Genomic DNA, 15,684 nt, shown 5'->3' with positions numbered 1-15,684 from the left:
GTCCGCTGCCTTTTAATACAAACAATGATATGTTAGAATTCACTTACGTATGATGATGTACTTCTTCAAATTGATCGTCGATTTAAGTCCAATCTGCAACTGCTCTCCGTGGATGACGCTGAACCTTATTTTGACAGTTTGACGGACATCGATAGCCCTGATTCGCTGGAGATCCACCACTGTGTCGCGACCATCTGTGTCTATCTGTACCATTGGAGCTGAATTTACATAAAAATAGAATGGAAAACGAGTCAGTTTAGATTCGAAACCTGACGTAAAATCGGCAGTGACAAAACATTATGAGAAGTCCATTGAGATTTGTTTATTGAAAACGTTTTAAACCAAACTTACTCAACACTGTAGAGAATATAACGAGGATACAAAACTTCGAAATGGCAATAGACCTAACAATAATGTTTATTATCTGGAAGATAGATGTTCACAGCCAAAACGCCAAAATCTTACAGCACCCCAGGGGTTCACCCCCCTCCCCCCGAACCCACAGGGGTCGAAGGGCTAACCCCTGGATCCAAACCTGTAACATTTCTTTGGGGCCAACTATCTAAGAGCTGCTAGCACAAACATTTACCTAGCATGACATTTTTGCCATGATAAAAACAGGATTTTCAGGATAAGCAAAACAACAGCTGAATACCAGCAACGAGCATTATGCATCAAATGGAAATTTGGTTGGTAATCTTGTTTTAATCAAGGAAGAAATTCCATGGTAAGCAAAGCTCTATGAAATTGGTCCCTATGGTTTATGCATACAGAACATGCGACGAACTCACAATCTTCAATTGTTGGTGTTGCAACCGTCCAGTCCACTGGGTACACGCCACCAGCGAAGATGTACATGTTAGCGAAACCTGTCACAGGGTTGGGATCGTTGTAACTCATCAACTCGTAGTCCGGATTGTCAAGGCCTATAATGAAATCGCCTTCTGGTGAAATGATGATGTAGAAATTGATGGATTCAACCGGAGACTTCTTAAGGATGCCCTTGGTATTGACGTCTCTAACCATTTTACAAGTTCCACTTGAAGAACACCTTTCGATGCGGGCAGTCTCCCAACCAATATCTAGAAGGTCAAGACAAATGATTATTATTAAACACGAGGAAACTATAGAGCATGTTCTAGCGTGCACATTTTTGTAGACTACCCGAGTAACGTACATACGCAGCGATGCACTCACTTGAACCATAGAGCTGTTCCTTGCTCGAACGACTCGTTTGGAAGCCTAAAGGCCGGTTTATAGTCGGTCTCGCGATGGTCGCGCAATGGAAATATTGACGCGCGATAATAAAAAGACACAGTTTTTAGGCCTCAGTCCTAGGATTGCGCGCAAGATTTCCATCGTGCGACCATCGCGCGACCGACTAAAAACCGGCCTTTAGTCAACACGGTATTCGACACTCCATTGCTTTCCGCCCTTTCGCTATAGTGTCACTGGTTGCCCCCTGCGCTTTACACATGTTAAAATGGTACGTGAAAACAAAATAAACCATAGAGCAAGAGCTTCGTCTTGAAAAAAAAAATAATAATAAAATCAAATAAAATAATAACAATAATAATAATAATAATGATAATAATAATAATCAATAATCACCACTATATAAAGGCTAGACAGGGAAAACACAACAAATAAAGCACATCTTGACTCACATATGACGTAGAATGCATTAGGTGAATTAGGGTGTTTGAAGGAGATGCGCAGATCATCGTCCCAAATGACGCTGAGACGAACTCTAGTTGTCTTAGACAGATCGATTTTGGTGTTGAATGCAATGTTTTCCTTTCCCACTTGATCTGCTACTTTAGGCTTTGGTGGTACAACTGCAAAGAAAACCACGACCATGCATCAGTTTTGTTGGTTAAAGCCATTATACACTTTCGGTACAGACAACAAATTTAAAGTTCACAGATTTACAAATAATTCACAGGGTTTCACAGAAAGTAATGGTGAACGACTTATCTTGAAATATTATTCCATGAAATGCTTTACTTTTTGAGAAAACATTAAATCAATATCAATTCTCGATATAGCGAGAATTACGGATTTCTAGTAAACACATGTCACGACACGGCAAAACGTGCGGAAACAAGGGTGGGTTTTCCCCGTTATTTTCTCCCGACTCCGATGCCCGATTGAGTCTAAATTTTCACAGGTTTGTTATTTTATATATAAGTTGTGATACACGAAGTGTGGACCTTTTTGGACAATACTGTTAACCGAAAGTGTCAAATGGCTTTAATACGAACTACAACTTTGATATTAATAGTCAGAGCTAGTTTTCATAGAGCTACTTAAACATAAAATTTTGCTAAGCACAATACAACAAAATTATGATTACCAGAATATGGTCATCAGTTTACATGTCACAAATGTAACTCTTATGTATCCTGCTTAGTTGTACTTAGTGGGAACCGTTTCTAACAATGATTTATACCTTCAACAGCTCTCCATTGTTCATTACCAAGCAAGTTTGTATGCTAACAATTTTGTGTAAAGTGTTAACCGATAATGTCCGGTGCCCTTAACAGTATTGAGCAAGGACTTAATAGGGACCGTTCTCATTTTCTTTCCTACTACCAGGAATGATGCACCAGCCTACATGTGCGAACTACGGAACTGTGCGGAAAAAAAATTCGTCTCAGGGATCATGAGACGAAAATTACTTGAGCACATAAAAACGTATATTCATGATTTGTTTTCACTAATTTCTCATATTGAAACTACAGCACCTCAGGAACAAGGTACGCTTTCTATATATCATCATCTTCAAACGGTGTAAAATTAATGTAAATCTGTGGACATAGTGTTTTGTGTTACAACAAGTACCCAAAATCCTTGGGGTAACCAACTTCAAGTAACCAAACAAATCGTGTACAAGCTAAATGTTAAGAAATATTATTACCTTCTTCTTTAGGTGGCAGCGGTAACTCTGAAAACAATTATTAAGAGTAACATGAGTCAAAAAGAAAATGAACACAGTTTTTTTTCATGAGCTTTTTGTTAGGGAATTCAATAGCAAAAGATTTGCTAAACGTATCAATTTGATGAGCTGTGGTGGTTTTAAAATTAATTATCAAAACAAATTACACAAATTCTCATTAATTAAAGGTTCTTTATAAAGTTAAAGACATTAAATATGGTAGGTTTTAGGTTTCTTTATTCCCTTTTTTTTTTTTTTTTTCTTTAGGGGGGTGATCGGCATGTCTCGGCCGAACAAATATTATCGGTACAGCATTTTTTTACTCGCCAAGATGTGGAGCAACTAAACTTTTACATAAAAATTAATTAATCAAAAACAAAAGTTAAGTACAACAAAATCATCGCATACCTTTGCATTGGCATGTTGGACAGCCATCGTTATCATACACGAAACCGTTCGGGCAGAAGTTGTAGCATACACCTCTACATGCTATGTTAGATAACCACAAACAAAATGGTGTATTAGTAACATAAACAAACTCAAATTTTCTGAGTATTACATAATTTGCTGCACTTTCTTTTAAGGTGGTCGGCTTACACAGTGAAACCCATCGCTACACTACTGTTTTTTTCATTCTCATTTTTGTCACCAACCCTTCACTAACTGATTTTTCCAATAAAAGCTTTGAAGCAGAAAATACTGCTTCACACATTTCTTTGCCGAGCAAATAGTGAGTGTGCAAACTTAATGTAATTTTAGCTAGTAGCATGTTTCCGTTAATCAATGATTGTCTGTGCTTAGCAAGTTTCTGTTGCTTAGGCCTATAGACTTTATGAAGATAGGCCCTGATCGGAGCCGGAAGTGTGGTGTAGATGCTTTCAACGATGCTAGTGTCCGGCAACAATGGTAGGATTTGAAACTTTGCATGTGAAAGTTAGGTGAGGTTTGCAACATAATTGGGTCTCAGAAATCATCACTTCAATAGCCTATCTCCCTGAAAGCTTGTATATCTTGAGCACCTTGAGTACCTTGTTTGGTAGATACGTGCGCTATTAAGAATAACTGCGATATTACTATAGTTTTATTATTATTATTATCAACAAAAAATGCAAGTCTCCACAATGTGTGAATTTTGTTCTTTTTCTCTACCCTCCTTTAAACGAGAGGGAAATATTAAGGAGGGAGTTGGGTGTAACAATAAAACAATTGTCTCCACAATATGTGCATTGTTCTTCTCCTTCTCTACCTCCTTTAACCCGGGGAAAATATTAAAGAGGGGGTTGGGTGTAACAATAAATAAGATTCTTACGTTTTCGGCAAACGCGACTGCATCCAGTTGAGCAGCATTTCTCATCTTCTCCTGGACATTCGCTATCTGAATTGCACCCATCTATACCTCTCACACAGTTACCTGTGTTGGAGATAGGGCAGAGTCCGGGTCTCATCTTACCTGCAGAAAAAAAAAAGTTCCCAAAACAATGTCACACTTACGGTTCTTGAAACTCAAAATGATCAGCGGGTAAATACGTGAAGGATAATTTTGAGCTTCAAACTGGTTACGGAAAACGTAAAAGAACGATGATCTACAAAATAATCAGTTTTATTATTGTTGTTCATAAAAGTTGTCCTACATTGGCCCTACTGCTTGTTTATTAATGTCGTGTACTACTGATTAATGTATATTATTGTGAAATATTCATATTTGTTTTATCTTTAGTTTACTGTGTATTACTTGGCATTACTTATAATATGAACATAATGCATTGACAAACTTTGCTTTGAAACATGACATGTAAGGACAGCAATGAAACAAAAGTTTGATGATGATGATGACGATGATGGCAAAAATACATGTAAGTCTAACTGAAACTTGCTTTGACGAAGAAAAAACCAACACCCCTCTGGAAATCTGGACTAGTTATGCGGTAATATTATCAACTCAATTGACAATTGACTATTCGCTTATGTAATGTACAGAATGTAGAAATGAGTTTAGATATTAAAGCTGGACAAATTATGCGGTGATATTGTGACAACATCAACTCATTCAGTTGATAATTCGCCTATAGGTAATGCATATAGTGTAGAAATGAGTGTAGATATCACATAAGACATAATAATAATAAAGATCAACAACAATAATGATAAGCTTTTATATAGCGCCTTTACCCTAAGGCGCTTTAAATAGGTTAAACATTAATTTAAGCAAGCTAAGAAAAACACAGAACAAAATAAGATAAACAGGTTAAAGTATTTAAGAAAATTACAAATGTCAATAGCAATGGTCAAAAATTAAGAAAGTAAAGAAAAAATGCAGACTAATTTAAGATAAACATAATTCGAATGCTTAAGAAATTACAGACTTCATTAGCAGTGATCAAAATTAAGAAAGTAAAGAAAACAAAACAGAAAAAATTAATATAAACAGAATTAGAATGCTTAAGAAAATAACAAACGTTACAAGCATTGATTTAAAGGCAGTGGACACTATTGGTAATTACTCAAAATAATTATCGGCATATAACCTTTCTTGGTGACGAGTAATGGGGAGAGGTTAATGGTATAAAACATTGTGAGAAACGGCTCCCTCTGAAGTGCCATAGTTTTCGAGAAAGAAGTAATTTTCCACGAATTTGATTTCGATACCAAGTTTGGAACTTGAGGTCTCGAAATCAAGCATCTGAAAGCATACAACTTCGTGTGACAACGGTGTTTTTTCTTTAATTTTTTATCTCGCAACACTGACGAATAATCGAGCTCAAATTTTCACAGGTTTGTTGTTGTATGCATATGTTGAGATACACCAAGTGAGAAGACTGGTCTTTGACAATTACCAATAGTGTCCAGTGTCTTTAAGAAATTACAGACTTCATTAGCAGTGATCACAATTTAAGAAAATAAAGAGAAAGAAAACAGGAAAAAAAAATATATAAACAGAATAAGAATGCTTAAGAAAATAACAAACGTCATAAGCATTGATTAAAAAGGTAAGCAATTTGGGAAGAATACACAACAATTCAAAATAAATAGATAAAGCTGCTAAAGAACTTTATGTTTTAGGACATCTTTTGATCTTACCCGTCTCACAGAACGCGCCTTCAAAGCCACTGCGGCACTTGCAGTTGAAGTCACCCGTTGTCAGTGAAATACACTGTCCATTATTTAGACATGGATTTTGTAGACATGGATCTTTTTTGGGAGCTGAGTTAAAAAATAAAACAACAACAAAAATCACAAATGTTTATACATATTTCTAGATTTTGCAATAAAACACAAATAAAATAATCCCTACTGAAGGGAACTGCCAAACTTTAATACGATTAACGTAGCATGTTTACTTCTTTAAAAAAATATGTCATTTTTGCAATTAAAGCTGATATTGCCAATGATATGTAAATACAAGAAAACAAGTGTTCGTATTTAGTGTATGCAAACAACTTGATTACAAAAATTTGTAAAATTTGCTTAAGCTCGAAAACAGCTCGCTTTTTGTGCACATGTTACTGTTCAAAATACCATGCTGTCTACATGGCTTGTGACTGGTATATGGCTGTTGTTAACTTAACATAACTATTGAGTGGAGTCTTGCCCGGTAACCTGATTTTACTAAGCAAGGATTGTTTTTAACTGAAACATATAATATTGTGCTTTGAAAAGCAGCTCAATGAAATTGGGCCTAGCTGTGTAATATCACATTAATAATAATAATAATAACTATAGTAATAATAATCATGAACAGGTTTTTATATAGCGCAAAATTACAATAGGTCTCAAAGCGATTTTGGAAAGTGAAAGAGTGAAACCAGGAACATTGATCACAAAAATGACAGAAAAAAACAGAAAGAACTACAAAATACATTCAATGAAAAAAATAAGATGTGTCTTCAGATTAGATTTAAACTGTTCTACAGAGGAGCTATCTTTTATGCTATTAGGGAGTGAACTCCAGAGTTCAGGTGATGTAACCTGAAAATCCCTTTGCCAAAAGCTTTGGTAGTGGCTGGAAAAAGAGTGTGAAGATTTTATGAGCCCAAACGAAGGCATCTAGTGAGGCAATAGTCATGGATTAATTCTATGAGATACTGATGAGCTATACCATGTTTGCATTTTGTAAGTTGATACTTAGAGTTTGAAAGCTTACTGGTAACCAATGTAAACTATGCAAAATTTGGGAAATGGATTCATGTGAACGAGTATTTATGTAAAAATTCTTGCAGTAGAGTATTGAATTCGTTGAAAGCTTCACAACTTACGAACGTCACATAGATCTCCAGTGTAACCGCCCGAGCACAAGCAACGGAATATGTTTCTAGACGGCACGCAATGGCCATGTGCACACGGGTTGTTGTCGCAAGGTCCGCTATGATCGATGGCTGAAATAATAATGACAGTAAAGTAAGTTTGATAATGGACATAACATTCCCATTAAGCTTGTACAGCGAATATCGATAATGATAGATATTGGATACTGTACATTCACATGGGTTTGTACAGTGAATGTCTACACTCTACATCGATATTTAACATTGGATATTCTTGTAGGTATATAGAGTGAATGACTAAACTCTACATCGATATTGGATTTTGGACATTCTCGTAGGATTGTACAGTGAATGTCTACCCTGTACATTGACATGTTATTCTGACTGTTGCACAAATGAAAGCATTCATTACTTTTTTTCATATAACACCCAGGTAGATATTTTTCCTTTACTATAAAGGATAATACATGTACAAGAACGTTTTCTCAAGTACATCCACTTAACTTTAAAAATCAACAATCAAAAGTCACTAACACTTCAAGTTAAAAGTTATCAATCGTTCAGTGGATGGAATGAAAATGCACAATGGACGGGATAGCGTATACAATAATACGCTAATTCGCTACCACATGACGGACAATCCTCCAATCAAATGAAAATGATCTGATTGGTTGTTATTTAAATTTTACTAATCTTTAATTGCATACACAGAAGAAACCTGAAATAATTTCAATATTTTGCGTACCGATTTTACAAGTCACACCTTCCCAGTCGCCCATGCAGTTGCAATAGAAGGTGTTGCCGTTGTCGATCTCGTGACAATCACCATTGTGTTTACATGGGTTGTTTGCACATGCTCCACTCCTATCGACCTCTGTGAGAATTCAAGAAACAACGGGTCGTTTTGGTTTTGTGTGTGTGTTTTTTCGCTGTTTATAATGTGACACCTACATTATAGTCACTTGTAAATAACCTGTACATGTCTTTGTAACTGCCGTGTAATAATATACAAATTATAACATGGTTTGATGGTGACTAGTCGATATTAGCTCCCCGAGGTATTGGACGTCGACAAACTAGTTCCCGAGGCGAAGCCAATACTTCCAAAACCGAGGGGAGCTAATAATCGACTAGTCACACGAAATAAACCATGTTATATTTGTATATATTGAATTGAACTAATTTGAATTGAATTGAACTGTGAATTGAATTGAATTGCATTGAATTGAATTGAATCGAATCGAATCGGATCAGATTGAATTGTATTGAATTGAATTGAATCGAATCGAATCGAATCGAATCGAATCGAATCGAATTGAATTGAATTAAATTGAATTGAATTGAATTGAATTGAATTGAATTGAATTGAATTGAATTGAATTGAATTGAATTGAATTGAATTGAATTGAATTGAATTGAATTGAATTGAATTGAATTGAATTGAATTGAAAGGTGTCCAGTGCATCGGACACCTTTGACAAGTATTTTCACTTGGTGTATCACGACCTATCCATATTACGATCCATAATTTAACAAATGTGTGAACATGTCTACTCAATATAACATAAATTGGAAGTCTTACTGTTTCTGCAGAGTGTCCCTTTGAATCCAGTCCGGCATTTGCACTTTGCTTCGCCATTTTCTGCGTAACACGTACCTCCATTGTGGCAAACCACGCCTGCACAGGGGTCAAATGATTTCGGCACTGCAGAAAAATAATACCACAAACATACATTCATTATTGCAACACTTACTGTCAATGTAATTATTATTGTGCTTGAAAAACAGACGTTATGGATAATCAAAAATTGAATAAGACATTTTAAAAGGCATGGCAATATTAATAAAAACTTAATTAATCATTAAAAATATTAACATATTATTGAATTTGCTTGTAAAATAGTTTTCATTATACGATTCCTTGTATATTGTTTACCTTAATGGATTCGAAATATTTACAAAGTGAATTGAGTTGTAAAACAAGTTTTGAAACGGTAGCTAAAGGGCAATGAAGAGCTGTTGATATTATAAAAGATTATGACAAAAGCTCCCTCTGAAGTAACATATAAAAGGGTTTGAGTAAAGGGGAATTTCTTATTTAAATAATAAAAGACTTCAGCTGAAGCCTTTTATTATGCATCTGAAAGCACACAACACTTTGTGCAAAAAGGGTAATATTTGTTCCCATAATATTTCCTTGCAACTTCTATTGACCAAAATAATGAGCTTAAATTTTCTCAAGTTTTTTATTTTGGGCATTTGTTGGGATACACCTACTAAGAAAAATGATCCTTGACAATTATTAACCGTGTCCGGTGCCTTTAAAACGAAGAACTGTTTAGAGGGAATTGGCCAGTTTGTTCATGTTTCAGACCTGTGTCTCTGTGTGGCCATCTTGATTTCACTCCGTTACAACTAATTGCAACCAAAATGAGGTTTGGACGAAATAATAGATTGGTGCCATGCTTGCGCAATGAATGTTGGCATTCATTACTTTTATTGAAAACAGGGAACATGACCAAGATTGTGACAGCGTGATAATGGTCTAGAGAATACGTGTATCGTTTTTACCAATTTGACAATTTTCCCCAGCGAAGCCTCTTTCACATCTACACCTGTACCCCGAGCCGCTGGGAATGCATTGTCCATGATTCAAGCACGGGTTGCTATCGCAAGGACGCACCTTGACGACTATTTCTATAACACACAAAAAGTGTCGGTAATATTAGTACTAACAAAAGCAATAATAATCTCAGCTCTGCATCAACAATTTCACGAAGTATCGTGACAGCAAAATAGTTTTATCTATCTGAGTCTCTCCAAAATTTGCTTGACTGATAATTTTAAACCATGATTGTGTACTAATTGACTGGTTAAATTTTTCAGTTCTGCACGAAAACAAGTATTCTGTGACTCCAATAGTATGCCCTCGGTATTATTTGAGGTTCTTCAGCACCGGGATTGATGGCGAGACATTCGGTTAATTTATTTTTCTACGACCATGTAATATCGGAAACACAATTACACGTAACACTCCAAGCCAATTTGCTACATTCCTTTCCAGCAGTTAAGAAAGCTAAACAGTTTTTTTTCAGAACTGAGGAGTCTCCCGAAGCTCCGATGAATCTACTCCGCAAATAATTATAGAAACACACTTGGTGCGATACCGCAAACCGAATATTGATACCTCACCATGGCAACGCCTCAAATCACTATAGACGATGTGACCTATGTTAACATTTAAACCGCCCTCTGTTGACAAAACACTGTGAATGTCATGTTTCGTCGGGCAAAAAGACGCGTAGTCGTGGTGAGATTGCGTGTACTTTCTTGCTGGCTGCCAAACATAAAGGTTTTGCCCGGCGTGGCGGTTTCAGTCTTCCGCCGTGTTCAGTTTTCCGGGAGTCAGTACGGCTATAACAATTGACTACTTTCGCTTGCTGTGCGCAGGCGTGGCATGACGTAATGTTACCGTATTTGGTCATTCGGAAAACTTAACACGGCGGAAAGTTGAAACCGCTACACCTGGCGGTATGCGCGGGATACATGCTATGGTTTTCGAGTGACGTCAGAGATCACATCGTCTATACACAAGATCTTGATTGTAAGTAAAGATATATATTTTTCCCACGTTTGTCTAATTTTATTTACTCACTTTGCTCACAGCGCGTTCCTCTAAATCCAGCTTTGCAAGAACAAGTGTAATCCCCGTTAGGTTTCTCGTAACATTCAGCTCCATTCTGACACGGGTTACTTCGACAAGGATGCTCCCTAGGAGAAGATATCAATATAGTTGAGTTGAGAATAGAGATGGGGTAGAGAATATATTGATATTGGGACAGAGGGGATTTGAACTTAGAGGTAGAGAAGCGGTGGCGACATGGATAGCCCTGGCGGCCTTTACACTTTCGTATTATGCTACAGTGTTTACATACAGCACAGAGGAGGAGTTTTTTATAGGGCTAGCGGCATGGATAGAGATTGAGAGGTGGTGCAGACGAAACAGACAGACAGACAGACGTGTATATGAGAGAAGAAAACATGGATAAAGATATTGCAGAGATGGAGATAAAATAGAGATAGATGTATAGGAGATGTGATGACATGGGTAGAGATAGAGGTAAAAGAGAGGTGGAGACTTTTATAAAGACACCCAGTGATAAACATGGATATAGACAACGTATAGGAGAGATAGAGATATGGATAGAGATTGAGGTAAGACACAGGTGGGCGAAGATGGACGTACGAACAGGAATAGAGAAGTAGGAATAGGAGGGGAGATTGAAATTGAGCTTTTCTCAATAGCTATAATTTAGAGCAAATATTAATTACTTTTTACTGGGAACTGGCCTCTTCTTATCAACTGTATTTGTTTGTTGATGGTCGGAGTTACCACCAGAACTGGATGATGAACTGGATGATGAACCACGTTTCTTTTGCCTCCTACAATTAAAAAAAAGGTAAATAATTGTTTAAAGAAACAGAAGAAGGTTTTAATAAAATTGAGGTAGGGATATAGGTAGGGATAGAGGTATGGATATAACTACGGATGAAGGTTGGGATACAAATGGAGGAGAATGACAGCAATTAGGGATTAAGATAGGAGGAGATAGATGTATGGATTAAGATAGGAGGAGATAGATGTAGCGATAGATGTGGGGATAGAGATTGGGAGAAGGAGGTATATAGGGATAGAGATGGGGGAGATATAGACGTAGGGATACAGATACAGCAGTAATAGAGGTAGGGATAAAGATAGAGGAGAGATATAGTTAGGGATAGATGTAAAGATAGAGATTGGGATAATGAGGTATATAGGGAACGAGATGGAGGAGATATAAACGAGAGATACAGTAGTGATAGAGGTAGGGATATAGATAGAGGAGAGTTAGGGATAGAGAAAGAGGGGGTGGAGATATGGATAGAGTTATTGGAGAGATAGAGGAAATGATGGAGATAGACTAGGGAGTGATGAAGTTCATTAGGGATAGAGATAGAGGGAAGATAGAGCTAAGGATAGATATAGAGGGGAAATAGAGGTAGGGGTGATTATACCTTGTCCTGTTCCTTCTCTTATTGTTTTTGTTCACGTGATGACTGCTGCTGCCGCTGCTGTCCTTGCTGCCAGACCCACCATGTTTCTGTCGTTTCCTAAAAAAACAAAAACAAACAGTATTTACTTGTTTACAAAAACAGAACAGGAAGATGGAGGTAAGGATGGTAGAAGGGTAATATAAAGAGTATAGAGGGAAGTAGGAATAGAGAAACAGGAGAGAAATATGTAGGGTAGAGATAGAGGAGGAAATGGAGGTGGTGATAGATATAGAGGAGAGAAAGAAGTAGGGATAGATGATAGATGGAGATAGCGATAGAGATATATAGAGGGAGATGGAAGTAGCGATCATATAAGATGGAGGATAAATGGAGATAGAGATAGAGATATAGATAGAGGAGAGGTCGAGGTAGAGATATAGATATAGGAGAGATAGGGGTAGCGATATAGATATATGAGAGATAGAGGTAGCGATATAGATATATAGGAGAGATAGAGGTAGCGTAAGAGATAAAGGAGAGATAGAGGTAGCGATAGAGATATAAGGCAGATAGAGGTAGCGATAGAGATATAGGAGAGATAGAGGTAGCGATAGAGATATAGGAGAGATAGAGGTAGCGATAGAGATATAGGAGAGATAGAGGTAGCGATAGAGATATAGGAGAGATAGAGGTAGCGATAGAGATATAGGAGAGATAGAGGTAGCGTAAGAGATAAAGGAGAGATAGAGGTAGCGATAGAGATATAAGGCAGATAGAGGTAGCGATAGAGATATAGGAGAGATAGAGGTAGCGATAGAGATATAGGAGAGATAGAGGTAGCGATAGAGATATAGGAGAGATAGAGGTAGCGATAGAGATATAGGAGAGATAGAGGTAGGGATATAGATAAAGGAGAGATAGGGATAGAGAAAGAGGGGGTGGATATATGGATAGAGTTATTGGAGAGATAGAGGAAATGATGGAGATAGACTAGGGAGTGATGAAGTTCATTAGGGATAGAGATAGAGGGAAGATAGAGCTAAGGATAGATATAGAGGGGAGATAGAGCTAGGGATAGATATAGTGGGGAAATAGAGGAAGGGGTGATTATACCTTGTCCCGTTCCTTCTCTTATTGTTTTTGTTCACGTGATGACTGCTGCTGCCGCTGCTGTCCTTGCTGCCAGACCCACCATGTTTCTGTCGTTTCCTAAAAAAACAAAAACAAACAGTATTTACTTGTTTACAAAAACAGAACAGGAAGATGGAGGTAAGGATGGTAGTAGGGTAATATAAAGAGTATAGAGGGAAGTAGGAATAGAGAAACAGGAGAGATATATGTAGGGTAGAGATAGAGGAGGAAATGGAGGTGGTGATAGATATAGAGGAGAGAAAGAAGTAGGGATAGATGATAGATGGAGATAGCGATAGAGATATATAGAGGGAGATGGAAGTAGCGATCATATAAGATGGAGGATAAATGGAGATAGAGATAGAGATATAGATAGAGGAGAGATCGAGGTAGAGATATAGATATAGGAGATATAGGGGTAGCGATATAGATATATGAGAGATAGAGGTAGCGATATTGATATATAGGAGAGATAGAGGTAGCGTAAGAGATAAAGGAGAGATAGAGGTAGCGATAGAGATATAAGGCAGATAGAGGTAGCGATAGAGATATAGGAGAGATATAGGTAGCGATAGAGATATAGGAGAGATAGAGGTAGCGATAGAGATATAGGAGAGATGGAGGTAGCGATAGAGATATAGGAGAGATAGAGGTAGCGATATAGATAAAGGAGAGATAGAGGTAGCGTAAGAGATAAAGGAGAGATAGAGGTAGCGATAGAGATATAAGGCAGATAGAGGTAGCGATAGAGATATAGGAGAGATAGAGGTAGCGATAGAGATATAGGAGAGATAGAGGTAGCGATAGAGATATAGGAGAGATAGAGGTAGCGATAGAGATATAGGAGAGATAGAGGTAGCGATATAGATAAAGGAGAGATAGAGGTAGCAATATAGATAGATGTAGCGATATATATATAAATCGGGTTGGGGTTAACTGTACCTGCTCCTGTTTCTTCTCTTATTGTTTATGTTTAATTTATGACTTCTGCCCCCACTGTGACTGTGACTGTGACTTTTCTTGTTTCCTACGAGAAATTGTAATAATTTTTTTTTGATAAATAAACATTCTGAGAGTTTCATATAAAACACAATACTCATACAAACACGCAACAGTGAATCAACACTGTATAAGTTACGCTAGTGGTTTTAGTGTTCTAAGCACTACGTACTTTTTTTATGACAACAAACACAATGTCCACAGGTTTACATTAAACTTACACAGTTTGAAGATAATGATAATAGAAAGCTTCCCTGAAAAAATTACTTGCTGTGGTGTAAAACGTATTTTATTACATTGTTTTACTCATTTCTCAAAAACTACAGCACCTCAGAAACTAATACTTTAAGGTTTGCTTTCTACTAACATTATCTTCAAACGGTGCAAGTTTAATGTATATGTGGACATTGTGTTTGGTGGAACAAAAACTACCTAAATCCTTTAATGTAAAGCGACAACCATAATTACCTAAATCCTAGTTCAAACATTATTTTAAACAATGTGATTTAGATCAAATTGACAGCGCAGTGTGAAACAAAGAACACCACGAGGAGAAAGAAGAAAACAAAAGTAAGAAATATTATGTGTTCTGTTTCAAAACATGTTCAAACCAAAAAGGGTGGTTGGGGGTGGGTACATCCATTTAAAATCAGTGTTAATCCGACTTGACGAAAAATACCAATCAGTCTTTATCATAAGAATTCATTTCAATTTGACTATAATGAAAATCCACAAAGACATCTGGTTAAGTAAAACATCAATATTATTAATCCATTGATTAGGTTGTATTGTAACGACTCGCTTAATCAACTGTTGTCTGCGCGTCCTGTTGTTCTCGCTGTTGCTGTTTACCTCATTTGTGCAATATCCAATCAATTAATGAAAAGTAAAGTTTTCTACAAACTTTTCTCTCTGCATTCCTCTTTTTTTTTTCTTTGCCTCACCGTGGACGTCCTTTGCTTGTTTAAAAAAAAAAAAAAAAAAAGGAGAATTGCAAGAATCATTGTACTTGATTCGACTTGAGTTAGTTACCAAAGAAAATACCACTTGACTGTCAAATTAAGTGAACAATGTCCACATCCCACAAATCAAAACAACTTTAGAGGAGAAGGCATGATGGAAGGGAACTGTTACCCCTGTCGACTTATCAAGAAGTCGACAGGGGTAATTAATTATCATGTGGTCGCTCCTCACTTTTTACGTCCACCATCCGATTGTATTTTGTTTCATTTCCTTCAATCAATAAATAACATTTCTTTCCACATTCACATGAAGGCACCATCCTCAAAGTCGAGGCTTGTGGTGGATGTGCCCGTTACA

General features: G+C 36.9%; 1 protein-coding gene across 1 annotated transcript in view; it reads right to left on the bottom strand.

Annotated features, from left to right (window-relative positions):
- Positions 1-15,684, bottom strand: part of LOC117291697 — a 33,228-nt gene that overhangs the window by 9,970 nt on the left and 7,574 nt on the right. The window contains exons 9-24 of the mRNA XM_033773544.1: positions 14,308-14,392; positions 13,348-13,443; positions 12,256-12,351; positions 11,533-11,643; positions 10,856-10,971; positions 9,772-9,897; positions 8,783-8,905; positions 7,946-8,074; positions 7,192-7,311; positions 6,017-6,139; positions 4,248-4,388; positions 3,347-3,427; positions 2,921-2,947; positions 1,668-1,838; positions 792-1,082; positions 48-218 (exon numbers count right to left, since the gene is read on the bottom strand). Coding sequence (XP_033629435.1) covers positions 48-218; positions 792-1,082; positions 1,668-1,838; positions 2,921-2,947; positions 3,347-3,427; positions 4,248-4,388; positions 6,017-6,139; positions 7,192-7,311; positions 7,946-8,074; positions 8,783-8,905; positions 9,772-9,897; positions 10,856-10,971; positions 11,533-11,643; positions 12,256-12,351; positions 13,348-13,443; positions 14,308-14,392 — 2,007 coding nt within the window. The remainder of the gene's footprint in view (positions 1-47; positions 219-791; positions 1,083-1,667; positions 1,839-2,920; positions 2,948-3,346; positions 3,428-4,247; positions 4,389-6,016; positions 6,140-7,191; positions 7,312-7,945; positions 8,075-8,782; positions 8,906-9,771; positions 9,898-10,855; positions 10,972-11,532; positions 11,644-12,255; positions 12,352-13,347; positions 13,444-14,307; positions 14,393-15,684) is intronic.

Source organism: Asterias rubens, chromosome 6 (assembly GCF_902459465.1).
Source record: "Asterias rubens chromosome 6, eAstRub1.3, whole genome shotgun sequence".
NCBI lineage: Eukaryota > Metazoa > Echinodermata > Asteroidea > Forcipulatida > Asteriidae > Asterias > Asterias rubens.
Note: the sequence above shows the minus strand (reverse complement) of the source record. Positions and strands in the feature narration are given on the sequence as shown.